This window comes from Mercenaria mercenaria, chromosome 14 (genome assembly GCF_021730395.1).
Source record: "Mercenaria mercenaria strain notata chromosome 14, MADL_Memer_1, whole genome shotgun sequence".
NCBI lineage: Eukaryota > Metazoa > Mollusca > Bivalvia > Venerida > Veneridae > Mercenaria > Mercenaria mercenaria.
The window spans coordinates 10,380,992-10,408,007 of NC_069374.1; the positions used below are offsets into that span (position 1 = coordinate 10,380,992).

Sequence of the window (27,016 nt, forward strand, 5' to 3'; positions counted from 1 at the left end):
AAGAAAGCAACATCATAACATAAGCTCTGAAGAGCTTTTAAACCGACTTTTGCCGATCGAAAAACTTTAATAATGTTACAAGTAAAATAAATTACAGCAGCTGCTGTAGATCCAGATCTAGATTCTATATAAATTATGCTTTATACCTCCTTTAACAGTTTTAATCGTTGAGTTTTTTTATTTTTAGCAGCCAATATACAAACGTTATCTATATTTAGTAAAATCAACATTTCATATAAAAATAATGTTTTCGTTTTGACAATCTTAGTACACGATATGCATTTGGAGTGTTCGTTCTAAAAATAGATTTCTAAAAATAGAAAACATAGCAGGAAGGAAGCTAAGCAGGAATACGCACGCGCAATCGCAGTATCCGGTATCCACCGTGAATAATTTGACAGAAATTGAGCCTACACCCTGTGAATTTTTTGAAGGTTGGAATTTATTCTTTGAAATCAGTTAAGATTATCGAATATACCTTTTAAACCCTTTCTAAAGATGTGGTATTTGAAAAGTGAAATAGCACAATGAACTGCCCGTAAGCAAAGGAAACATCGGGATTCTGACAGAAAATGGCGGCTTGCTTTCTCTTCCGGTTTTTCATTGTAGAGAATGTCTTCGAGACTTTAAATTAAGAGACATTGTGGTAGCAAAAAACGGAGCAGATAATATAAGGTTGCCGTGATCAACGATTATTTTAGCAAAATACAGGCAAATAGTTCAATCTGTACAGCTAACTAAACTGATAATTTTGCTGGCATGGTTCATGCGAAATGTGATTTTCAGTTGCTAACAACTAAGGCTCCCAAGAATACACATTTAAATGAGTCTGTTTCGTGTTTTATTGGCAAATGTTTACAAAATTTCTACACGGTTAAATGAAATGGTCATCTTTACAATTAGTCCGAATGATTCTTAGTCAGAATAATTTGATGTTCACATTGTTTTATTATAAGCAGTGGCTACGATTATGGTACCGTAATCCTAGCCTCCGATTCTAGGATTACGGAAGTTCCGTATTCCTAGACAATCCTATGCGAATAGGCTAGGATTACAGAAGTATTTAAGAGGCATCAAAATATGTTACAGCATGCATAGATGATCCTGTCAACTTACTTATTTCTTTTAAAATAGCGATCCTTTTGAGCTATCATTAAGAATATAATTCTATGTTTGTCTGTCAATTTCAAAAAAATATATTTAGTATGATTTCGGAGAAAAAAAAAACGTATGTATAGGGGTCTTGATTTCGCCTGTATCTTCACAGAATACTCTAGTGACAAGCAAAATAAACTCTTAAAATTTAAAGTATTGAATTTTTTTTTTAATCTAACTTTAACCCTCATATTTCAGGGGTTTAAAATTCCACTTGCCCGCTCGCATTGGCGAGTTAAAGTCTGGATAGGACGAGTGGATCTCGCTGTATACTCGACCGATCGGGCGAGTGGTTTTTACGTCGTAGCTTTAATGAAATTCAGAAATTACATCTTGAAAAACCTCAACAAACTTTGAGATAGTTCAGTTGCTACTTTGATTGACTGGAAATTTACTCGCGAATCGTAAAGATATCAAAACGTCATGCCGGTATTTTTCCATTCCAAGAGCACATGCGACCTATCGTAATATCAATTTTACATCTCTGTTACTTTTGTTTATCGACACGTACACAAAAAACGTGCGTAGTGCATTCATTTTTTAACATTATTGCTTCAGTTTTTCAACATCGCTTGAGAAGTAATACAATTTGAATTCTACTTAGAGTTCAATAAAATATCGACGGAAATGTAAGCAAATTTGTATGAAAACGGTCGAATTTTCATATAATCATTTGTTAAATTTCAAACAGCGCGATCTTAATTACTGATTTCTTTCTAAGAGAAAATAAGTAATACATACTATGGGCATAAAATTCGGACTTTTGACCAGAAGGAACAAAAAAGAGAATTAAAAAATCTTAAATAATGAAAAAGCGGCAGTAATTTAAATACATTGATTAAAACGATTTTTTTTGGTAAAAAGGATTCTGTTAGTGCGGCGGAATAGGTTACGTGACCTCGTGGACGTAAATAGAAATGTGGTTTTAAAATAAAACAAAATGATGTTGTTGCGGTTTTTAATAGTTTTGAATGAATCTTTGTACATGTATTTTTTTAATAAAATATTCTTCTCAAACGATAATGTAAATTCCTTGAGGGCAAATAGGTCACATGGCGCGAAAACTGTAATATGACGTAATGCCATGACAATCTCGTGCAACAATACCGCTTTGATCTCCACTTCAGATGTCATGATACCGACACATTTCTTTTAGCTCTTTGAGAGGATGTTAATTGATGATGAAAACAGGCCTTTTACTTAGTTTATCAACAGAATAATTACCGATGATCGTCAACATTTTTTTTTCACTTTCAAGACGGATAGGTGGATGATGATTATTGTGTCGATATTTTTAGGACACTTCAAAATAATTATTTTTCGGGAAATAAGTCTTGAGAAAACGAAAATAACTGATGTTTAATACTTTCCTGACACTTTGGGAAACTACAGTAGGGGTTAGACTGTGATTATTTTTACTATCGATGCAGTTATTATGGAAAGCAACTTGATGGTGTAGATGACAAAATTAGTGAAAGAAAAATATCTGGTGTGAAAAGGAAATTTAAGAGTAACAAAACTGAATAATCAAAAAGGAAACGTAGTGTACAAGCTATGTATTATGTTTGAAATTTGCTTGTACATAATACTTCTTCCATAAAACGTGACAGTATTAAAAATGTCAATTATTAGGGCGAGTGACTGTCCACTAAGGGCGAGTAAATTTTACCAGCTACTAGTCCTGCAGGGCGAGTGGTGTGAAAAAGAATTTTACACCCCTGTATTTCTATATTTCCGCGCCCCCCCCCCCATTAATATAACATTTAAGATTATACTAACCCAAAATGGAGGATCCATAACACGAAATACAAGTAATATGGTAGGCATGAAAAAAACGCTATTTTCAGTTAAATAAGTAAGTTTACAACATCATTTGTGCATGTCCTAACTTGTTTCCGTAATCCTGTTCAATCCTCGTAGGGTTGTCTAGGAATTCGCAGTGTGCGACATTAACTTTTTAACACCGTAGCCAATGGGGCTACGGACTTCCAATTTTTTGTAGCCCGACAGAATTTTTCGTAGCCCCACTATTTTTCGCTCAAGAATGAACAAGACTTTCATTCTAGTAATATTTAATCTCTTTCAATATACTGCTGTAGGTTGGTTGATATTTCAGAAATTTGTATGAGTTTTTCAGAATTGATTTCAAAATCTGAAACAGTGTTCACAAAATTGTGCAGAAAGTCAAAGACACAGAGTCATGAAAAGTGATCTAAACAGCTTTGTAGACATGGGGGTCAAGAAATCAAGAAATAGCTTGGCAGTAGACTTACCAGGGGTCTCGCTAGGCCCATTTTTTTGGGGAGAAATCAATTATCCCTCAAACTGATTTAAGGAGAAATGGGGAGACTTTAGGGAGAAATTGGAAGACTCCATTAATTTTTATATTTCTACCTCGACGCTGTGAATTGATTCAATGACAACTCATTTTCTTAGTTACATCATTTTACCATACACATTTATACCGAGTCACTACTTGTGTGAACAGTGTCTCATTCGAATAAAACTGAAAGTAAACTGTGTCAAACCTAGAAATACATACCGGTATTCAAATCAATTCATCCATCAAAGTTAGTTTTACGAAGTTAATACTTCACATGTCGTTCTTTTACCATGGATACCAAATAATTGTGTGTGTAATTCCAATTAATCGCATATGTAATTGACAGTTATTTAGAAAACGACTCGCACGTGTTGACAATTAAATGCTAAGTGTCAAAGACGTAACCGCGGCGCCGATTGGCCTATCACAATTGCCTCTGGTGAAACCGATAATTTGATTTGCTTTCACACTTCTCGCGAAAATCTCAGAAGTACCTGAAGTAGGCGGAGCTTAAATTATGCTATCGGCGAGTGTGTATGTGTATTCAACGCACATTATGACATGGTGCAAATTGTCAAAAGATTAGCGGGTGCGCATCCAAAAAAAAAATCGGGCGACTTGAAATTGCTTTGAGATTGGATTTGAAGTTTGAAGCTTCAAAGCAACTATTTTGCTCCCACGTTTGCATTGATCTTTTTGGTAAATTTATTCCTCAGAATTTTTCATAGCCCGACGGGCTACGGTCTGACGATTTTCTGTCGCCCGAGCCGAATTTTCGTAGCCATTGGCGATCGGGCTATCGTTAATGTCGCACACTGAATTCGGAACTTCCGTAATCCTAGAACCGGAGGCTAGGATTATGGTACTGTAATCATAGCCAACTGCCTTTATTATATTTGTCATTTAAACGTCAAAAGTTTGAAGGACCAAAATAGTGGAGGATAAATCACAGTACACAGTCGTGTAAAGTTATTGGTTTTAACGCTTACGCATATTAGCGCGTAAACAAGGTAAACGTTAATTGTGTACAGTACATACATCAGGTTTAAATCACCAGAAAATTCATAATTTTGGATATTATTTGATAATTTTTACATAAATTAATGAGGAATCGAATCCCTTTTCGATACATGTAAGTTTTATTTGAATTTTTGGCCAATTTGTGAAGTAAGCGGCATATAATCCTACAGCATGTAAAGCCTCGGCAGCGATAAAAAATTTCATTGGAAATTGCTTCAACTATTTTGGTCAATCGAGTGTTTGAGGCCAGTGGGGATAATGCCCATATGAAAAAATTATCTCAATATTTCTGAGGATCGCGTCAAATTAGTTGGACTAAACTGATTCTGAGATGGCAGTGGCTACGATTACGGTACCTTAATCCTAACCTCCGATTCTAGGATTACGAAAATTCCATATTCCCAGACAACCCTATGAGCATCAAATATATGTTAGGGCATCCATAAATGATGTAAACTTGATTATTTCACTTGAAATAGCGATTTTTCATACCTGTCGTATGATTTCGTGTTATTGATCCGCCATTTTGGGTTAGTATAATCTTAAAATTTAATGATATATTAATGGCGGCGCGCAGAAATACAATATAATTATCTATGTTTCATATATATATATACCTGCAAAACTGTACAAAATTCTTACTAACGTACCATTCCCTGTTGTGTATGTAGTAGCAACGGGAGTTGGTATTAATGCAGACTCTGCAATTCTGCGTATGTACACGCATCAAGTCAACATACGATATGGTTATAGTCGACATGTAAAACGAAAAAATGTGGTTGCCTGTGATATGTTTTATGTGTATATGATCTATGTTAATTGGCAGTTAAATACGCATTTATATAGACTTCAAGTGTGTTTTAGAAGGTCTTTTCTTCTATATAGCTTAATATTTAGGAAGCATAAAAGAGATGCAAAATGGCGGATCGATAATACGAAATAATATGGCAGGCATCAAAAATAGTTATTTTAAGTGAAATAAGTAAGTTAACAACATCATTTATACATGTCCCAACACAGGGTTCTCGGAAACGCCGAAATCAGCGTCACTGTACGCATAATTGGTCCCGGTTTACACGTGTTTATTGCAGCTTGGGAGTACCCGGACGCACGTTTCCGCAGTGGGACGCAAGCATTAAATTGATTACATAAACCTACGAATACACAAGGTTTGACTCGAGAGAGAAATATGTGGGCGGAGTTACTCGCTTGTCACCGATAGCCTCGTATAGCCAATCAGCGTTGCCAGTTTCCACTACACTGCGAGACAGGCGAACTCAATTACATGTGATTGACGGCGTGATTGCATATGCACAAATGACAACCTTTGATTGTAAACAACGGATTACAAAGCGTTTGGAGTAACTCTGATTGTTTTCTGCAGTGTGTATGTGGGGGAGTTTATCCTGGGGAGATTTTGTCCTACATTCATTTTTGACTGTTTTGTTCACCTTCTGGGTGAAGAATTGTGATTACAAAATGTCTGTTGGTCTACACTAAATTTGACAATACAATAGAGGCCTATGTTTTGACGAAACGTTAAAAGTCTGTCCGTCAGTCTAGTTAGGACTGCAACTTTTTCAGCTTTGGGAGTCCCAGGACTGCAACTTGAAATTGCTAGTGAGAACCCTGCAACATATGTTTGATGCCTCTTAAATACTTGAGTAATCCTAGCCTATCCTCACAGGGTTGTCTAGGAATATTGAACTTCCATAATCCTAGAATCAGAGTAGCCACTGCCTTATGAGATATATTTGTGATAGGGCAGAATCCCTCGCTTTACGTCAAAGCCAGTAAAGACCTTTCCTATGGTGAAAAAAGGTCTGGCTAAAACACGGTCAGGCAATACGATGAAGTCGTAAAACAAAATGAAACTGAATTAATTTATGGTTTAAACATAACAGTAAAAAAAATAAAAGTGTAAACACTGTTATGTTTCAATTGGCTTCCTAGCTCTTTTTACATGTCCGCCAATACACTCAGTACAGCTGGCTGTGTGGTTGGTCGTTACCGATTACGTGACATGAAGTAGAGCCTGGCATGTAAAATGTTTGTAAACTTTAGGATGTGTTGTTTAAACAGTGTTTTGCCATTTATTTACTGTAATACTTAAACATCAATTGAATGGAAGGAAAAAAAATGAATATTCTTTCCAATTATCTTTTAATTTACCGGTAACTAATTATTTTTGTTTTTAGCTCACCAGAGCACAAAGTGCTCAAGGTGAGTTATTGTGACCGGTCATTGTCCGGCGTGCGTCATCCGTCAACATTTGCCTTGTGAACACTCTAGAGGCCACATTTGTGACCCAATCTTTATGAAACTTGGTCAGAATGTTAGTCTTGATGATATCTAGATCAAGTTTGAAACTGGGTCATGTAGGGTCAAAAACTAGGTCAGATCAAAGGAAAAGATTGTGAACACTCTAGAGACCACATTTTTTACCCAATCTTTATGAAACTTGTCAGAATGTTAGTCTTGATGATCTCTAGGTCAAGTTCGAAACTTAGTCATGTGCGGTCAAAAACTAGGTCAGTAGGTCAGGTCAAAGGAAAAGCTTGTGAAAACTCTAGAGACCACATTTGTGGCCTAATCTTTATGAAACTTGGTCAGAACGTTTGTCTTGATGATTTCTAGGTCAAGTTTGAATCTGGGTCATGTTGGGACAGTGGGTCAAAAACTAGGTCAGTAGGTCAGATCAGTGGAAAAGCTTGTGAACACTCTTAAGAGACCACATAAATTTGTGACCCAAGCTTTATAAAATTGTCCAGAATGTTAGTCTTGATGATCTCTAGGTCAGGCTCGAAACTGGGTCATGTTGGATTAAAATCTAGGTCACCTGGTCAAATCAAAGGAAAAGCTTGTGAACACTCTAGAGGCCACTGTTATGACCCAATATTTATGAAACTTAGTCATAAAGTTTGGCTTGATGATTTCAAGGTCAAATTTGAATCTGGTTCATGTGGGGTCAAAAACTAGGTCACTAGGCCAGATCAAAGGGAAATCTTTTCAACACTCTAGAGAGCGTAATTTAAAGTTTTTAAGTTTGAAACTCATGAGAATTAGTCAGAATGTTTGTTTTGATAATGTATAGGTCAAGTTTGAATCTGGGTCATGTTGGGTCAAAAACTAGGTCACCGGTCAAATAAAAGGAAAAGCTTGTGAACACTCTAGAAGCCACAGTTGAAACCAAATCTTTATGAAATTTAGTCAGAATGTTTGTCTTGATGATCTTTAGGTCAAGTTCAACTCTTGGTCATGTGGGGTCAAAAACTAGGTCAGTAGGCCAGATCAACGCTGGTGAGCGATGCATAGGGCCATCATGGCCCTCTTGTTTTTTAGTTAAAATGCGATTTAAAAATCGCCGAATAGAATTGTCGCGGAAGGTTCACCACTGAAATGGTCCTATGTTGTACATGGAGGAGAGATCATACTGACCTGTGCAAAAATTATCACAATATCACGACTCGCATACAATTAGTTGGACTACTTTCCAACCATCAAAATATTTCTCTGCTCATTAAAGTCAAAATGAAGAAAACTACAAGCGTTTTCTGGCGGATAACAATAATTTAAACATCTCTTTTTGCCGGCACTTGTTTTATAGGGGGGAAAATTCTGTTACCGGGGCTGAGCTGTACCCTGTAAAAAGACTATAGATCTAATTGCTAAATTTGAATGATTTATATAAATTGTTCCATTTCACAATGGAATCACATTCAACAGTGCCAAACATAGCGCGGAAACCTCTAATGGATATACCGGTACTCTGTTGGAAGCTGAATAGTTGATGTCTATGTTAGTGATCCCGCAGTAAAGGAAAGCTTAGTGGCCAGATATGCAATGCATGTGGTATAATCTGTTGGAAGCTGAACAGTTGATGCCAAGCACTATGATTCCATGTTAAGGTTTAAGCCTTTGAAATCTAAGTGAGGAGGGTTGTAGTGATTCAAAGCTTCTGTGTAACTAGAAGCCCAGGTAGTAAAGTACCTGACTTGCAAGACGTTTGTGGGTTTGAGTCCGACACTTGGCACATGTTTTTCTTCATAAAAATGCAACACTAGTAATGACATGTCTGACTAACAAGACTAGTCTCATAGCCAACACATCTTTGATGTAGAAAGTGTCAAGGCAACAATGGAGAGACTATGAAACTGAAGAAGATCTAGAAAAATCTTATAATTAAATGCAGTTCAACCCAGATAAGTTGAAATCATCAGAAACAGCAAGAAGTACTCTCAAATCATTTCATATATGTAGATCTTACAATATTCATGGAGCTACATAACTGCAAACTACCTAGGCAGTAACTTTTCATCAGATGTTACCAGGAACAAGCATATTAATGCAAGTTACAAACAAGTCATGCTTGCTTCAAAGCTGATAAAACCCTGGTGGCAAGAATTATTTGCAGAAACACATATTGTCGTTTAAATTGCATTGTATTGGCCTTAGTGACCTATGTATACGCACATTCCTTGAGGATGCTCAGTACGACTATGAAGCTGTTTGGAACAAATATCTATGAAATGAAACTTACCTGGTATTTGAAATTCTCACAAGAAAATAGAGCAAACTATTGTGACAACCAAATGAATATATTGTTTTTCATTGGACATGTCTTTTTCTGGCTTAAAAAAATTTATAAGTGTCTAATAATTCATCAGGGTGATACATGAACTGAAAGAAAATCAGATTTCATTCTGGTCATTATTGCAGTTGGAAGAAGGAAGAAGAGATCTAAATGAGATCTAAACACTGGTTTTCATTATGGAAGTTACTATGTGCCTTGTTACTGGATAGATTGATATGGCAATTAATACGCAAACATCAGCCTCACTGCAAACAGTGCTGACACTAATCTTGGTCATATATTTTCACTGGCATTTAGTTGAAAATGAAAAGTAGTGTCTGCAGATACTTGAAAGTTGCAGCAAGTGCTAAAACCTAATGGTTATATGTTGTATGTTATATGTTGAACTAGACAGCCAGTCAATAAAAAACATTAAAAATGGAATTATATAAGAACTAAATGATTGTTAACTTAATTTGATTTTGAGTTTTTGAGATGAAGTTTTCTGCAGAAAATTTATCAAGAAATAATATAATAAGCTACAGCTACTTACATTGAACATACACTATATATGTATGAAATAAATTGAGAGTATTTTTTCATTTCAGGTTGAGGTCTTTAGAAATATATAATGCAGACAATCAAGTGTGTGGTTGTTGGTGATGGGGCTGTTGGTAAAACTTGTCTCCTGATCTCATATACAACAAACAAATTCCCATCGGAATATGTTCCAACAGTAAGTTAAAACTGTTTTATTTATTTCGCAAGTTATCTTCTGGTGTGTCATTTAATAGAAAAAAAAGATGGGGAATGAAAGTCTAGACTCTATCATCTATGGGGAAATATATGGTATAAGATCTATGTACATAATTATAGTAGTTTGTCTCCTTAGAGAATGTTGTGCATCTTCAGAATAGTTGATATTGTGAAAAATGAAATTAATTTCTTTGATTTGTGTGTATACATGACTGTGTAATAAGCTTTCACTATGTAAACATGATTAAAATTGGGCCAGCACAAGCTTCATCTCAACAGTGGCTATCAGCGTCAAGGTAAATCTTTGTATACCTACATTTTCATTTAAAATTTGCATCTTTTATGCCTTAATTGTGCTACCATTTGAATATCAAGAAGTTATTATTTCTTAGATATGATCATACGACTTACATGAATTTTGTAGGACTGTATTTAAACAAGCTATCATAGAGTGATTTAAGGACTAAATATGTTTTGTGTGTTTTTACAGGTTTAACCTGATTATGACTTCTTGCAAATCCATAAATCACACTAGCAATTCTTGGATGATTTTGAAAAAGCCCCAATGAGGTTTATACTTCTCTAAAAGCAAAATAAAAAAATAATCCTTTTGTTTGTAACAAAAATAAGTTTCTTAAGAAAAAGCCACTCTTTATTTTTATGCTAAAATAAATGTTGTTTTTTGTTATGGCCCCTAAAATAGTCAAAAAATGCAGATTTTCACCTAATTATGTGCCTAGCTCAAAAAGTATCTGATGTAAATTTAATATCATAATGTGACCTTGCACACTTGAGAATCTAAGCGTTTATTACAGTTATGGCCCTTGAAATAGCCAAAATAATGGATTTTTTGTTTGTGATGCTCATAGCTCAAAAAATATATGACCGTAGAATAATGAATCCTTTTCATAAAATGTTTGTTGAGGCTTTACCCCATTGAGACTGCAAACAGTTGAATTATTGCCCCTTATTTTTGACAAATGTACCAGTGGGGGCACATCCAGTGTCCTACAGACACATTCTAGTTTCATTCTATATTTATAACAAATATCGGTAGATTGAATGTAAACACATAGATAGATAAGATAAGATAAATTGATCGATCAATTGATCGATCTCAGTAAAAGTGTACATAAATCGAAGCATTAACAATAAGGTGCATGTGCTAAAACAAATAACTAACACAATGACATACAAATTGAGCCATGTAGTGAACATCAATACCAGGGATAACACAACAAGGAGGAAGTAACTTTTCTCTTATTTCCATAGTGATGTTAGAGGTACCAAGTTCTATCCCTGAACTAGGGAGACTTTCTGTAACAAGATGCAGGTCCTATGTCTTGGCTAGGTAAAAGTTAACAGAGATGATTTGTCAGTTTAAAACATGTCTTCGGTAATTTGTCCTCCACCTGTTCATGTAGGGAAGTAGTCCGTTACTGGCAGATAACAAGTCAGTATTGTTATAGAATGCAGAGACATTGGACAACAACCTAGTGCTGATATATAACTGGAATACATTGTGTTGGAAAACAAGATTAAACCCAGATCAAACTGGTGAATAGTTAAGAAATGAACAGAGTAGACTATTTATTCTGTTCTACAAATAATACAGAAAGTAAAATGTTTGTTAATTAATGCCAGTCTTATTAATGGCTTCATTGTAGATTGTTTCAGCAGAATTTATATGTAATACATGTAAATGAGTTGCAAATTCATGTATCATTGTTGTTGTGGTTTGGTCATATAATGACTCGTATTTACAAGTATGGTTTATGACTCAAGAGTTCAAGATCAGTACTTTCAGTTTAATTTTTAGTTTTCTTTCCTTTGACCAGAAATGCGAAGCAGTTTCTTTTCATTTTAAATTTTCTTTGTACACATATAGTAGTATATGGTACATATTTGTTGTTTGTTGCCAAATCCCCCCCAAAAAATGCTAAGCAAGAAAAGATTTTCTTACTTTTAGATATGCTTAACCCTTTGCCTGCTGGCGGCAGTAATTCTGCCTTTGGGACCAGTGCAGACCAAGATCAGCCTGCACATCCGTGCAGTCTGATCATGGTCTGCACTGTTTGCTATTCAGTCAGTAAATTTTCAGTAAACACCCCTTCGAATAATAAATGGTATTGCCCAACTTGAATGATGGACCAGTCCATTATAGAAATTTAGCAGGCTAAGGGTTAAAATGGCATTGCATTGCATATAGCTAAACCTGTTATATAATTTATACACAGAAATTGAGCTTGTTGTCATGAAGAGGGTGCTATATAAATTTGGAATAATAATATCTGTAGCTGTTCCCCACAACTTGAATTGAATATCAAACATCCTCAAACAAAGTACAATGTAGCATGCAGCACTGTCTGATTTTATTTGATTTTTTTGCAGGTGTTTGACAATTATGCTGTTACTGTTATGATTGGAGGTGAGCCGTATACCCTTGGTTTGTTTGATACGGCGGGACAGGAAGACTACGACAGGCTGCGTCCCCTCAGTTACCCACAGACAGATGTGTTCCTAGTCTGCTTCTCAGTCGTATCTCCATCTTCATTTGAAAATGTGAAGGAAAAGGTAAGTTATGTTGTATGGATATCTGAAAGGAAAGGTTATGGATGTGTGAAAGAAAAGGTAGGTACTATTGATGTCTGAAAGGAAAGGTTATGGATGTGTGAAAGAAAAGGTAGGTACTATTGATGTCTGAAAAGAAAGGTTATGGATGTGTAAAAGAAAAGGTAGGTACTATTGATGTCTGAAAGGAAAGGTTATGGATGTGTAAAAGAAAAGGTAGGTACTATTGATGTCTGAAAGGAAAGGTTATGGATGTGTGAAAGAAAAGGTAGGTACTATTGATGTCTGAAAAGAAAGGTTATGGATGTGTGAAAGAAAAGGTAGGTACTATTGATGTCTGAAAAGAAAGGTTATGGATGTGTAAAAGAAAATGTAGGTACTATTGATTTCTGAAAGGAAAGGTTATGCATGTGTGAAAGAAAAGGTAGGTTCCATTGATGTCGGAAAGGAAAGGTTATGGATGTGTAAAAGAAAAAGTAGGTTCTATTGATGTCGGAAAGGAAAGATTATAAATTGATGTGTAAAAGAAACTGTAGGTTCTATTGATGTCTGAAAGGAAAGGTTATGGATATGTAAAACAATAGGTAGGTTCTATTGATATCTGAAAGGAAAGATTATGGATGTGTGAAAGAAAAGGTAGGTTCTATTGATGTCTGAAAGGAAAGGCTATGGATGTGTAAAAGAAAACGTAGGTTCTATTGATGTCTGAAAGGAAAGTTTATGGATGTCTGAAAGAAAAGGTAGGTACTATTGATGTCTGAAAGGAAAGGTTATGAATGTGTAAAAGAAAAGGTAGGTGCTATTGATTTCTGAAAGGAAAGTTTATGGATGTGTGAAAGAAAAGGTAGGTACTATTGATTTCTGAAAGAAAAGTTTATGGATGTGTGAAAGAAAATGTTCTAGGTACTATTGATTTCTGAAAGGAAAGGTTATGGGTATGTGAAAGAAAAGGTAGCCTCTATTGATGTCTGAAAGGAAAGTTTATGGATGTTTGAAAGAAAAGGTAGGTACTATTGATGTCTGAAAGGAAAGTTTATGGATGTGTGAAAGAAAATGTTCTAGGTACTATTGATTTCTGAAAGGAAAGGTTATGGATGTGTGAAAAAAAAAGGTAGCCTCTATTGATTTCTGAAAGGAAAGGTTATGGATGTGTAAAATAAAAGGTAGGTTCTATTGATTTCTGAAAGGAAAGGTTATGGATGTGTGAAAGAAAATGTAGGTTCTATTGATGTCTGAAAGGAAAGGTTATGGATGTGTAAAAGAAAAGGTAGGTTCTATTGATTTCTGAAAGGAAAGGTTATGGATGTGTGAAAGAAAATGTAGGTTCTATTGATGTCTGAAAGGAAAGGTTATGGATGTGTAAAAGAAAAGGTAGGTTCTATTGATTTCTGAAAGGAAAGGTTATGGATGTGTAAAAGAAAAGGTAGGTTCTATTGATTTCTGAAAGGAAAGGTTATGGATGTGTGAAAGAAAATGTAGGTTCTATTGATGTCTGAAAGGAAAGGTTATGGATGTGTAAAAGAAAAGGTAGGTTCTATTGATTTCTGAAAGGAATGGTTATGAATGTGTAAAAGAAACTGTAGGTTCTATTGATGTCTGAAAGGAAAGTTTATGGATGTGTAAAAGAAAAGGTAAGTTCTATTGATTCTGAAAGGAAATGTTATGGATCAGTGAAAGAAAAGGTAGGTTCTATTGATGTCTGAAAGGAGAGGTTATGGCTGTGTGAAAGAAAACATAGGTTCTATTGATGTCTGAAAGGAAAGGTTATTGATGTGTAAAAGAAAATGTAGGTTCTATTGATGTCTGAAAGGAAAGGTTATGGATCAGTGAAAGAAAAGGTAGGTTCTATTGATGTCTGAAAGGAAAGTTGATGGATATGTAAAAGAAAAGATAGGTTCTATTGATGTCTGAAAGGAAAGGTTATGGATGTGTGAAAGAAAAGGTAGGTTCTATTGATGTCTGCAAGGAAAGTTTATGGATATGTAAAAGAAAATGTAGGTTCTATTGATGTCTGAAAGGAAAGGTTATGGATATATGTCTGAAAGGAAAGTTTATGGATATGTAAAAGAAAAGGTAGGTTCTATTGATGTCTGAAAGGAAAGTTTATGGATATGTAAAAGAAAAGGTAGTCCTGCAGACAAAGTATCTGTTAAATATTTTTGACCTCGAGACACTTGCAATCGCCTTATAGAAGACATTTCAGTGCAGGAATGTTTGCAAAAAAATATAATAATATTAAGAAAGATTGTTATTGAAGTTTTAATTCACCACTTACAAGAAAGTGGTTAGTTTGATAATTTCATCATACTTGGCAGTGAATCTTTTCAGTAAGCTTCGAATTAAGAATCCTGAATTTTATGGAGGTTGCTGTCTTGTGGACTTTAAATTTTTTGTAAAAATGTTACATTTCAGCAGAAATTGATTCAGTGTTGACTGAATTTAACACATTGCCATGTGTTTCTGATGCCTAGGAAATTTCTATGTAGAGTCTACTACATGTACTGGGCTTTGCTGAAATATGTATAAACAGAATAGGAGAATTTTTGTGAAAATTGGGGAAAAATATAATATAATTATTGAGCTGGGAAATGACTCAGGAGTCAGGTAATAAAGGTTTAAAAAAAAGATCCTTGCTCTTTTAAATGTAATATTGGATTTTTGGCAAATTTTGTAAAAAAGAAAAAACAGTACAAAATCTTTCAGAATTAATAAGTGTTAACTTGCCAGGTTACAGGACTATTTGGCATCTGTTTCATATAATATCTATATTTTTACAGTGGGTACCTGAAATTACACATCATTGTCAGAAGACACCATTCTTGCTAGTTGGAACACAAATAGATTTACGGGACGATGCATCAACTATAGAGAAATTAGCAAAGAACAGACAGAAACCAGTCTCATCAGAACAAGGGGAGAGATTGGCTCGTGAATTAAGAGCTGTGAAATATGTAGAATGTTCTGCTCTAACACAGGTTTGTATAAATTTTGAAATGTTATAGGAAAAATAGAAAAATGCAAACAAAAGCTTTATATGGAGATTGATGTAGCATGAGCATGTCAGCAGTTGTCCGAGCAAAAGAAAATTCATATTGATTGAGTTATTGGATTAAACGGCTCTTTTTTATGTAGTATTTCAGTTGTGCATATGGCGATCAGTTTACCTGACCAGTGTTTTGAGATTCTTTATCATTTCTGGAATTCATATCGCTTGATTTATTGGATTAAACGGCTCTTTTTTACAGTATTTCAGTTGAGTATATGGCGATCAGTTTACCTGACCAGTGTTTTGAGATTCTTTATCATTTCTGGTCCGTCTGCTTAGCTTAGTAGGGAGAGTTTAAGTAAGATGTATGCTCTCTTTACCATTTTATAAAAGATATTTTGTCTTGAGTCATCTTGTTCTCAACCTGTAATACATTTGGAGAAGTTGGCAGTTATTTACAGAGAACAAGTAAGTACTGATTTAGAATCCAGGAACACTAGTTGGGTCAACTGCCTGCTGTAACATAGCCGAAATTGTTTCTAAAAATGATGCCAAACCCAAAATAACTCCCTACCATTACTCCGCAAGTAGCAACTTACATAAATCAAAGTGCAGAAAGAATGGCAGACATGTTGTCTTAAAAGATGTCTGCTGTCTTAAATTTTAAAAGAAATCTCATGAAACTAGTTTACCTCACACAAGATAACACTATGACCTGCGTTTGTAAATGGAGCAAACTACCTAATATGCGATTGTAGCTGACCTGGTAGCCGAGAACCAGTGTAAATCATAAGCGATATTTAACTTGAAAATAGTCGACTAGTGTTAATGTAAAGATGTAGGTATGTCGCTTTTGAAGCTCAGGGGTCACAAAACCATTTGTCTGAACACTGTATATTTTTCGTTCACAGAAGGGACTTAAGAACGTTTTTGACGAAGCAATTTTAGCAGCACTTGAGCCTCCAGAACCACCAAAAAAGCCAAAATGTACCATGCTGTAACATCCACAGAATTTAGAGTTTTACCACATTGAATGTACCTAGGGCTTACACTGACTCAATTTTGTAATTTATAATGCAATAATATTAAAAATATAGCCACTTACAGCAAATACTGTAAGATGATTGAAATTTGGATTTAAAACATTGGCATCTAAAATATGAATAATTGAACAGTATTCATACTTTTAGCCTAGAGTGTAACATTGCAAGTATTCCCTGATTTGGCTGTACGTTAATGTTTGATAAGTTTTGTGTGGTAACTGGACACTCTTATTTTGAATGATTAGAAAACAGTGTTTGAAGAGAAAACGGAAGTTTTTAGTTTCAGTAGGACTCTTAATCTTTAGCCTGCTGGCGGCAAGTGATTCTGCCTTTGCGACCAGTGCAGACGAAGATCAGCCTGCACATCCGTGCAGGCTGATCATGGTCTGCACTGTTCGCTATTCAGTCAGTAAATTTTCAGTGAACATCCCTTCAAATAATAAATGGTATTGCCCAAACTGAATGACGGACCAGTCCATTTCAGAAATTTAGCAGGCTAAAGGTTAAATATTTATGATGTCTTTGCATGTTCTCATTTATTACTTACTGGTCTTTCAGAGTAATGATATATATTTCCTTACAGACTGTGGTTGGTATCTATAGCTTGATGAAAACATCTTATTTGTCTTAAATGCATTTTTCAGAATATCTGCAATTTCTTACTGCAGGTTTATAGTTTTCTGTTGGAGGTGAACAAGAAACGTTCATCCACATTTTCATTCCTGTTTTCCTCTTTGTGTCGTCAATTTATGCTAAAACACAAAAGTTTTTGAGTAACATTCAGTATACATGTAGTCATTCTTCATTTAAGTTGTAATTTTCTGTGATTACTATCTATTAATTCCATTAATTTTGACATTCCTAATCTCAACTGTCTTGATATGTTTTATTGTTTTACTATTGTAAAGTCCATTTTAAGAAAGCAAGTTCTACACTGTCCTTTCGTTTCTGCATTTTGCCACTACTTAAAAGATGTTATATCAGTATTAACACAAGTTTTAAGTATAATGATAAGAAAATGGCATATGAAAGAGTCAGGTCTCTACTGCCATAGTCTCGCAGGGCCCTATAGAAAGAGCACTCCCATTCAGGGACACTCACCGCTTCCATATCTTGTTTCAGCTTTATTTCAAGGAGACTAAACCGTTGGGAAATAAGTTCTAAAGAAAAGCGAAAATTGGAATGAGAATGTATAAATTGCCTTACATTTATTACTCTTCAAGTTTGCTTTCTTTTTATCTCTTCTCTACAGCTTTGCATGCCTTTTTTCCTGTATTTACAGAAAGGACTGAAGAATGTATTTGACGAGGCAATTTTAGCAGCACTTGAGCCCCCAGAACCACAGAAGAAAAGGAAATGCGTACTACTTTAATACAGAAATGTTTTTGTGTTTAGCAATTTCAATTACTATCTCATTATGACACTTTTTAAACTAGAGGATTTTTGTAATGTCAGAATATTCAGTGATTTATTGCATTGATAAGTAATGGGGATTGAAATAAAAAATAGGTGATGATGGATAATTGGCAGTGTAATTTGCTAACCTATTCTGTGTCCATTCAGCTTCTAATTGCAGGCCTAATATGAATATAAATCAAAATAATTAACACTAGTATGCCAGTTACAAATGAAATGTAAAATATAAACTCATAAAATGATGAATTAGGAGCATTATTATATCTACAGAAGTGAAACATTCACATATATACATGTATGCCATCATCAGTTTGTGAAAGTTTTGGATCTTGTATCAGAATTCCACAGCGTGCTGTCACACTATCAGAAGCAATATGGTTCATTTTTAATGTCTTTTTCATGGTTAAGTTGATTCAAGATAGTGGTAGCGAAAACTTGTTTCTAGGTCACATATATGTGGAACAGCTTATTCTGAATCTAGGAGTGGGCATTCCTTTATTGAAGGTATCAGGCTTATGTTTGACTTCGTTGAGTATTATTTATATTAATATCGGCATATTCCCGGAATTTTGTGACTTTTCTTTTTTAACACCGACAATTTTCCCGTAGCTTCTGAGTGAAGTTGTATGTGCTGGTGTTTGGAATGAAAAGCACGTAAAATGCAGTTATTTCACGAAGTTTGTAAATGCCTCTTTAAACTTTCAACAGTATGTGGGAAAACATCATCACTTCGTTTTTTTCCTGTCTGACTAATTGATTAATTCATATTAATCATGACTTGTGTCATCAGACATTCTTCATATTTGAAGTATGTGCACAGAAGCCTTAAATATCTCCATTCTTGTTAAAGTCATAGTGTTAACTTACATTATTTATATGTTTAAAATACTTAAATGTTATTAAAGAGCCTGTTTTAGTCAAGGTTGCTAAAAAAAAAAAAAGGTGTGGGGAGGGGAGAGATTGGAGTTTAAACTTAAATTTGCTTTTTCTTAGGATCTCTACTTTTTGAAAATAAGGAGTTTTTTTGGATATGAATGCTCCAACCATTTTACTTCAGATTATAAAGCTGGTTGCTTTGAGTCTTTGTTTTTTCACAGGATTTATGGTACCACTATGTGAAAAGAAGCATCAGTAATTGGAAACCAAAATTGACTATTAAATTTGATTATGTATTAGTTAGAATCCCCATGTACAAAAAATTAAAAACCAGAATTGGAAGCTGAATTATTTACACACGCTTCAATTTGTTAAACAAAGGAAATTTTATTTCCCTAATTTTCTGTGCATTTATGATTTTGTGTGACTGAGAACTGAATGCAGTGTGTTTGGATATGAATGACATTAACCTTTAGTCTGCTAGTGGCAAGTGATCTTGCCTTTGCGAGCATTGCAGACTAAGATCATGGTCTGTACTGTTCGCTATTCAGTCATTAATTTTTCAGTGAACACCCCTTCAAATGATAAATGCTACTGCCCTAATTGAATGATGGACCAGCCTATTTTAGAAATTTATCAGGTTAAAGGTTAAAAATGTAACCTTGATAATATAAGGATTTTTATGGAAGGTTAAACTAGGTATGATTGTCAGTATTTTTTAAAAAATATACACATAGTCATTTTCTCTCCTAAAGTTTGGAATCTGTAAAACACAGTGTTTTAAATATAAAGCTACTGTGGTTGAAACATTTTATATGTTATTTAGTAATTGCTTTGTAAGTGTTTTGTGACGAGATATTTGATTGTGTCAGTATTTTAAGTGATATATTTCTAAGAGAAAAAAATGCGAATAAAAAAACCCCTATTGTTAGACTAGATGGAAAGCTTTAGATTATCATTGTGGATGAAAAGTTTTACACACAAAAAAAGGAACAAATAGAAGTGTACTTATATTTGACTTTCTTGTATATTTTGACACAATATATCAGATGTGCTTCTTAGAATGCCTATTTGTGCTACTGTAAACTCTGCATGATAAAACTTTTGAACATTCTAAAAAAAAAAAATGATATAAAGGTACTGGACCTATAACGACAATTTCAGTACGATTCCATATTCTTGACTTTTCACAAGAGTCTATCAGCGGGTGAATGCTGAAATCCCATAGGAAGACTATGTGATCAAGTGGAATTTGGCGACTGTCTTTATGGGTCCACTACCAAAATATAAAAAAAGACGGAACTGATACCTACATGCCTTCCTGTAAATGTCTCTTAGCTTTGACTGTGTTTGAGAAAAAGTTCTGTATTCTGTAAATTAACTTGAACTAAATTTCTAGCTTTTATATTCTTCTTAAATTATATTTGTCTGATGGAGTGAGATTTTTGTGTTTGTGTGTATGTGTAATCCAAAGAATAGCAAAGTTCAAATAGTATTTTCATACATTCACCTAGAATACAGAATCATAATTATGATTGTATGTTTCAGAGATATATTTAACAGAACCGTTACCATAGAGATTTTTATAAACGAAATGTAGCCAGTATGGTGGAAATATTTCATTTTGTGAGTGATAGCATTAAGAATATTGTATCTGAGAGGATTAAGAGACAGTTAAAGAGTGTTGGTTACAATTTGCACTGTTCTACCGATGTGCTCATTGTTTAACAGGTCTGTATATCACTGGGCAATACATGTGTTTGTTTTTTTTCTTGTATTGTCTCAATGTGTAATATGACTTTTTTCTGTTCTTGTGAAAAGTAAGTTTTACAGCACTATATAATGTCAGATTGACTGTATAGGTTAAAATCAGTGCGACTTAAAAGTGTGATCAATCAAAAGTAGATTTATTTAAAAGTGGCCATGTTTTAAAATTGTCAAAGAAAATTTGTTGCCACAATGAATGGCCTGGTAACAGATCGTCAGTATGTTGTATTTATCTGCAGCAGTATGACAGAATTCTGGATTTAATACCGATCCATTTATAAAATAACATTTATTTACATAACAGAATTAAGCAGTTCTTTTATTTACATAACAGAATTAAGCAGTTGGCTGTTTTAATGAATACTTGATTGAAGACGGGATTTTATGTTGCAAATCTTTAATAATCCGGTATCTCTGCAACCAGTACTTGAGTGTCAGTTGTAAAGTAGATGTGTATATTATTGGTGTTAAGAATTTCAAATGGAAATGCTACTATGTTTCTGCTATTTTAAGTGGGTTTGAGTGCTGATTATGTCTAAAAGTCCTTATTTTTATACATTATAGTATTTTGAGTTATAGACTATATAATTTATGTTACTTTGATAATTTGTGTACAAAACATGTGTATTAAAGTCATTTGCAGTATGTACAGTGTAGTAGTTTAGTGGTATATTATTATTTTTGTGTTTTACTCACTATGCAGTTTTCGTAATTATTCAGTCACAGAGTACAACTTTTTTCTTTTCCTTTGAATTTCTGAAATGAACCATGTTTTTTCCATGGCATTCCTTAGTTTATACAGTTTTTTTCGTTTTTCGTTGAACTAAGGTCTGCAGCATTGTGCGGATTCGAAATAAAATCACACAGAATGTGGTGCATACATCATAAATCTAGCTACCTTTTGTCTTGTATATTACCGACAGAATTCTTTCTAAAACTGATATTATGTATTTATTTGTTACTAGTGCTTTATGGGATAGAAAGCCAATTCATTGGATACATACATTTCTGTAATGCGTGGCAAAGCTTTGCAGAAAATGTTGTAATTAAATTTGGCAGACAATTAAGGCATTGAAGAAAATCTGACATGCAGAAAAAAAGTCGTTTTACTGTAAAAACTAACATTTTAAGAGGGAGTTCCTCACATGGACACTGATGCTAAAATGTGAGAAATGAGTGTTTGACTTTGTTCTTTATAAAAAATTAAAGAAAATTGAATGACTAAAAAGTTCCATTTTTAACTTACAGGTAGTTGTGTTATTTCATTTGAATAATTATATGTAGAAAGTGAAAGGCCATCATCCATTGTGAAGTACTTACAGAAAAAAAATCGAGAATCGGGTTTTATCAAACTGTAAAGTTATAATGCATAAATTATGCATATGAATATGTAACAAGGAATCTCTGTGTAAATAAGTACAACCTTTACTGGGAATGGGTTTTATAGGCTCGACAAAGGGAGACTAATACTTAAATATTTCATTCTAAAGCTTACAATAGTTTAACCGCAAAATATAACCATGTTTATATTTTTTTGCTGAATCCCATAGCAGTTGTTGATGTATGTCAATGAGTGATTTGTAGTAATTGTAAGAAGGTAATGTACATGTATTATTTCATGCTCTTACTCTTTCTTTTTAAATGTTCATTAAACATTTGCTGGTGTACATAGGACTTGCCAATTACTGCTAATATATTCTGTACATTTTTCTTACTCATTAAAACATACCTTCAAAGGAAATATATGTTGTTTTACTTGATTTTTAGCTCAACTTTTCGAAGGATACTCTAGCTATTCTACTCACCCTGGCGTTGACATCAGCGTCACACCTTGGTTAAAAAGTTTTGCATGCAAGTACATATGACTATCATTTAAAGGGATATAGCTCTGAAAGTTATTTTTTTCTTTTTCTTGGTCAATTACCAACCTCACAAGGTCAAGTCCCACAACTCTGATATGTATTTTGGCCAAATTATGCCCCCCTTTTGGATGTAGAAAATCCTGGTTAAAGTTTAGTATACTAGTTACTTTCTGGGGCCTCCATGGCCGAGTGGTTAAGGTAGCTGACTTCAAATCACTTGCCTCTCATCGATGTGGGTTTGAGCCTCAATCTGGGCGTTGAATTATTCATGTGAGGAAGCCATCCAGCTGGCTTACAGAAGGTTGGTGGTTCTACCCAGGTGCCCGCTCGTGATGAAATAATGCACGGAGGGGCACCTGGGGTCTTCCTCCACCATTAAAAAGCTGGAAAGTCGCCATATGACCTATCATGTGTCGGTGCGACGTTAAATCCGAAAAAAAAAAAAAAAAAAATGACTTTCTCCAAAACGAATGCAGATATTGAATTAAAATTTCATATGACTTTTTAGCTCACCTGAGCACAAAGTGCTCAAAGGTGAGCTTTTGTGATCACCCTGTGTCCGTCGGTGTCAACAATTTGACTTTTAACACTCTAGAGGTTACAATTTTGGCCCAATCTTAATGAAACTTGTTCAGAATGTTACTCTCAATAAAATCATGGATGAGTTTGATATTGGGTCACTTGGAGTCAAAAACTAGGTCACCAGGTCAAATCAAAGAAAGCTTGTTAACACTCTGGAAGTCACAATTTTGGCCCAATCTTAATGAAACTTGGTCAGAATGTTACCCTCAATAAAATCTTGGATGAATTCAATATTGGGTCATCTGGGATCAAAAACAAGGTCACCAGGTCAAATCAAAGAAAAAGCTTGTTAACACTCTAGAGGTCACAATTTTGGCCTAATCTTAATGAAACTTGGTCAGAATGTTATCCTCAATAAAATCTTGGATGAGTTCGATATTGGGTTATCAGGGGTCAAAAACTAGGTCACCAGGTCAAATCAAAGGAAAAGCTTCTTAACACTGTAGGGGCCACATTTATGTCTGTATCATCATGGACTTGGTCAGAATGTTAATCTTGATGATCTATAGGTCAAATCGAAGGAAAAGCTTGTTCACACTGTAGAGGCCACATTTATGACCATATCTTAATGAAACTTGGTCAGATTGTTCATCTTGATGATCTGTAGGTCACAATCAAATCTGGGTCAGGTGGGGTCAAAAACTAGGTCACTAGGTCAATTCAAAGGAAAAACTTGTTCACACTCTAGAGGCCACATTTATGACTATATCTTCATGAATCTTAGTCAGAATGTTAATCTTGTTGATCTTTAGGTCATGTTCGAATCTTGGTCATGTGGGGTCAAAAACTAGGTCACCGGGTCAAATCAAAGGAAAAGCTAGTTAACATTTTAGAGGCCACATTTATGTTCATATCTTAATGAAACTTTGTCAGAATGTTAATCTTGATGATCTTTAGGTCAATAGGTCCTGTGAGCAATACAGGGCCCTCTTTGGCCTTCTTGTTTAAGGTACAGCCTTGAAATTTGGATGACATGTACAGTTTTGCACAACGATCTTAAAACTGACTTCCATTGACCATGAATGTGACCTACTGACTTTCTTAATATTTTAGCATCAGTTTGACATTTGAAACATGTAGCTCATATTACTCAGGTGAGCGATCCAGGGTCATCATAACCCTCTTGTTTGTGTCTTTGTTCATTTTCTGTTAAACTGATTTTGACTAATGAAATTATTTGCCTCTTAGAAACATCCTTAACTTTTTGCCGGACATACTGTTTTGCTGTTCCTCACCACAAACCCTTTCGGCGGGGGATACCAGTTCATCGAATTTGCTTGTTCTCCATATAATTAGAAGTGTAGACAATAAGTTGATTGTCTGTATACTATACCTCCTGTGTAACTCGCCTCAACCAGATCAGGCTGAGCTAGTAGTAAAGGTAGATGGTTCGGCATCCACAGTGTAGGGATAACCCAAGTTTTTGTGCCCCCCATGAGTGGTGGGGGCATATAGATTTGCTCTTGTCCATCAATCCGTCCATCCTTCCGAGAATGTTGTGTCACGCCTAGCTCCAAAAGTATTTGATGTAGGGTCACAAAACGTTACAGGAATGTTGGTCAGCTTGTGTAGTTGTGCACCTGAGATTTTGCGTCCAGATTCATTCAGTCGTGTAGGAGTTATGGCCCCTGACTTTGTAAAAATTTGTCATTAGCTCACCTGTCACAAAGTGACAAGGTGAGCTTTTGTGATCGCGCGGTGTCCGTCGTCCGTCCGTGCGTCAGTGCGTCCGTGCGTGCGTCCGTAAACTTTTGCTTGTGACCACTCTAGAGGTCACATTTTTCATGGGATCTTTATGAAAGTTGGTCAGAATGTTCATCTTGATGGTATCTAGGTCAAGTTCGAAACTGGGTCACGTGCCATCAAAAACTAGGTCAGTAGGTCTAAAAATAGAAAAACCTTGTGACCTCTCTAGAGGCCATATATTTCACAAGATCTTCATGAAAATTGGTCAGATTGTTCACCTTGATGATATCTAGGTCAAGTTCGAAAGTGGGTCACGTGCCATCAAAAACTAGGTCAGTAGGTCAAATAATAGAAAAACCTTGTGACCTCTCTAGAGGCCATATTTTTTATGGGATCTGTATGAAAGTTGGTCTGAATATTCATCTTGATGATATCTAGGTCAAGTTCGAAAGTGGGTCACGTGCCTTCAAAAACTAGGTCAGTAGGTCAAATAATAGAAAAACCTTGTGACCTCTCTAAAGGCCATATTTTTCATGGGATCTGTATGAAAATTGGTCTGAATGTTCATCTTGATGATATCTAGGTCAAGTTCGAAACAGGGTCATGTGCGGTCAAAAACTAGGTCAGTAGGTCTAAAAATAGAAAAACCTTGTGACCTCTCTAGAGGCCATACTTGTGAATGGATCTCCATAAAAATTGGTCAGAATGTTCACCATGATGATATCTAGGTCAAATTTGAAACTGGGTCACGTGCCTTAAAAAACTAGGTCAGTAGGTCAAATAATAAAAAAACCTTGTGACCTCTCTAGAGGCCATACTTTTCATGGGATCTGTATGAAAGTTGGTCTGAATTTTCACCTTGATGATATCTAGGTCAGTTTTGAAACTGGGTCACGTGCGGTCAAAAACTAGGCCAGTAGGTATAAAAATAGAAAAACCTTGTGACCTCTATAGAGGCCATATTTTTCATGAGATCTTCATGAAAATTAGTGAGAATGTTCACCTTGATGATATCTAGGTAAAGTTCAAAACAGGGTCACGTACCTTCGAAAACTAGGTCAATAGGTCAAATAATAGAAAAACCTTGTGACCTCTCTAGAGACCATATTTTTCAATGGATCTTCATGAAAATTGGTCAGAATTTTTATCTTGATAATATCTAGGTCAAGTTCAAAACTGGGTCACATGAGCTCAAAAGCTAGGTCACTATGTCAAATAATAGAAAAAATGACGTCATACTCAAAACTGGGTCATGTGGGAAGAGGTGAGCGATTCAGGACCATCATGGTCCTCTTGTTTTAGTGTTGTGTTGTGGTTAGCTCCAAAAGTATTTGACGTAGGGTCACAAAACTTTACAGGAATGTTGGTCAGCATGTGTAGTTGTGCACCTGGGGTTTCGCGTCCGGATTCATTCAGTTATGGCCCCCGATTTAGTAAAAATTGGTCATTATGTCTCCCACCAGACATATTGATTTACTCCAGTCTGTCTGTGTGTATGTCTGTCTGTCACAAAGTTTGTCGGCACTCTAAGTCGAACATTTCTCATCCATCTTCACCAAACTTGAACAAAATGTGTTTGACCATGAGACCTCAGCCAAGTTCGATAACTAGCCAAATCAGTCCGGGCATTTTGGAGTTACGACCCTTGAATTACTGAAAAATCGGCCTTTTTACTCTTGTCTGCACTCTTAAGTCGAACATTTCGCATCTGATCTTCACCAAACTTGAACAAACCTCGGACAAGTTCGATTATGAGCCGAATCGGTCCAGGCATTTTGGAGTTCTGGCCCTTGAATTGTAGTGAGTAAACAGTATATAAAGACTGACTTGCTATTTAGATGATTAGGCAATTGTGGGAGACATTCGTTTTTCTCAAAAGCAGCTCTAGTTTTAATGTGTCGCGCGTAGCTCCAAGCTCCAAAAGTATTTGACCTAGAGTCACCAAAGTTTACAGGAATGTTGGTCAGCATGTGTAGTTGTGCACCTGGGGTTTCGCGTCTGGATTCATTCAGTCGTGTAGGAGTTATGGCCCCTGACTTACTTTGTTTTTTAAGTTTTTTCATTACACAAGACCAGACTTCTTGTCCAGACTTACTCAAAAAACATGTATGTTAAAATGTTCTTGACCTAGAATCATAAAACATTAAAGGATTGTTTTATAGCCTGTGAAGTGTCCTCTTTAGGATTTTACTCAGCTAGGCCAGAGTTATGGCTAACTAAGTGAAAACTACACATAAGGTACTTAAAAGTTTGTGTTGCAAACATCTTAAAAAATATTTAACCTGAGCCATAAAACCATGTACAGTGGCAGGAGTGTGGGTACCTGTGTCCTATGGACACACATCTAGTTTCATGTTGCAACATCTGCAGAATCCCAGGGGATTGGTTGATGTTTTGCTT

General features: G+C 35.2%; 1 protein-coding gene across 2 annotated transcripts; it reads left to right on the plus strand.

The window, feature by feature from the left end:
* Nucleotides 1-278: 278 nt before the first annotated feature.
* Nucleotides 279-22,227, plus strand: LOC123526373 (cdc42 homolog). Of its 2 annotated transcripts, none has more exons than XM_045305500.2 (5): nucleotides 279-434; nucleotides 9,680-9,807; nucleotides 12,219-12,401; nucleotides 15,176-15,373; nucleotides 17,710-22,227. In XM_045305500.2, exons 2-5 carry the CDS (start codon nucleotides 9,703-9,705, stop codon nucleotides 17,797-17,799), a joined length of 576 nt encoding a protein of 191 aa, XP_045161435.1. In that variant the 5' UTR covers nucleotides 279-434; nucleotides 9,680-9,702; the 3' UTR covers nucleotides 17,800-22,227. The 2 variants fall into 2 exon arrangements, with proteins under 2 accessions (XP_045161435.1, XP_053378910.1); XM_053522935.1 differs by lacking the exon at nucleotides 17,710-22,227 and adding an exon at nucleotides 16,296-16,409.
* The last annotated feature ends 4,789 nt before the right edge of the window (nucleotides 22,228-27,016 follow it).

Excerpts from the sequence above, each read along its gene's own strand:
- LOC123526373 (XM_045305500.2), top strand. The coding sequence starts at position 9,703 with ATGCAGACAATCAAGTGTGTGGTTGTTGGTGATGGGGCTGTTGGTAAA. Across the intron at positions 9,808-12,218 it reads CATCGGAATATGTTCCAACA|GTGTTTGACAATTATGCTGT; the intron begins GTAAGTTAAAAC and ends ATTTTTTTGCAG. Across the intron at positions 12,402-15,175 it reads TTGAAAATGTGAAGGAAAAG|TGGGTACCTGAAATTACACA; the intron begins GTAAGTTATGTT and ends ATATTTTTACAG.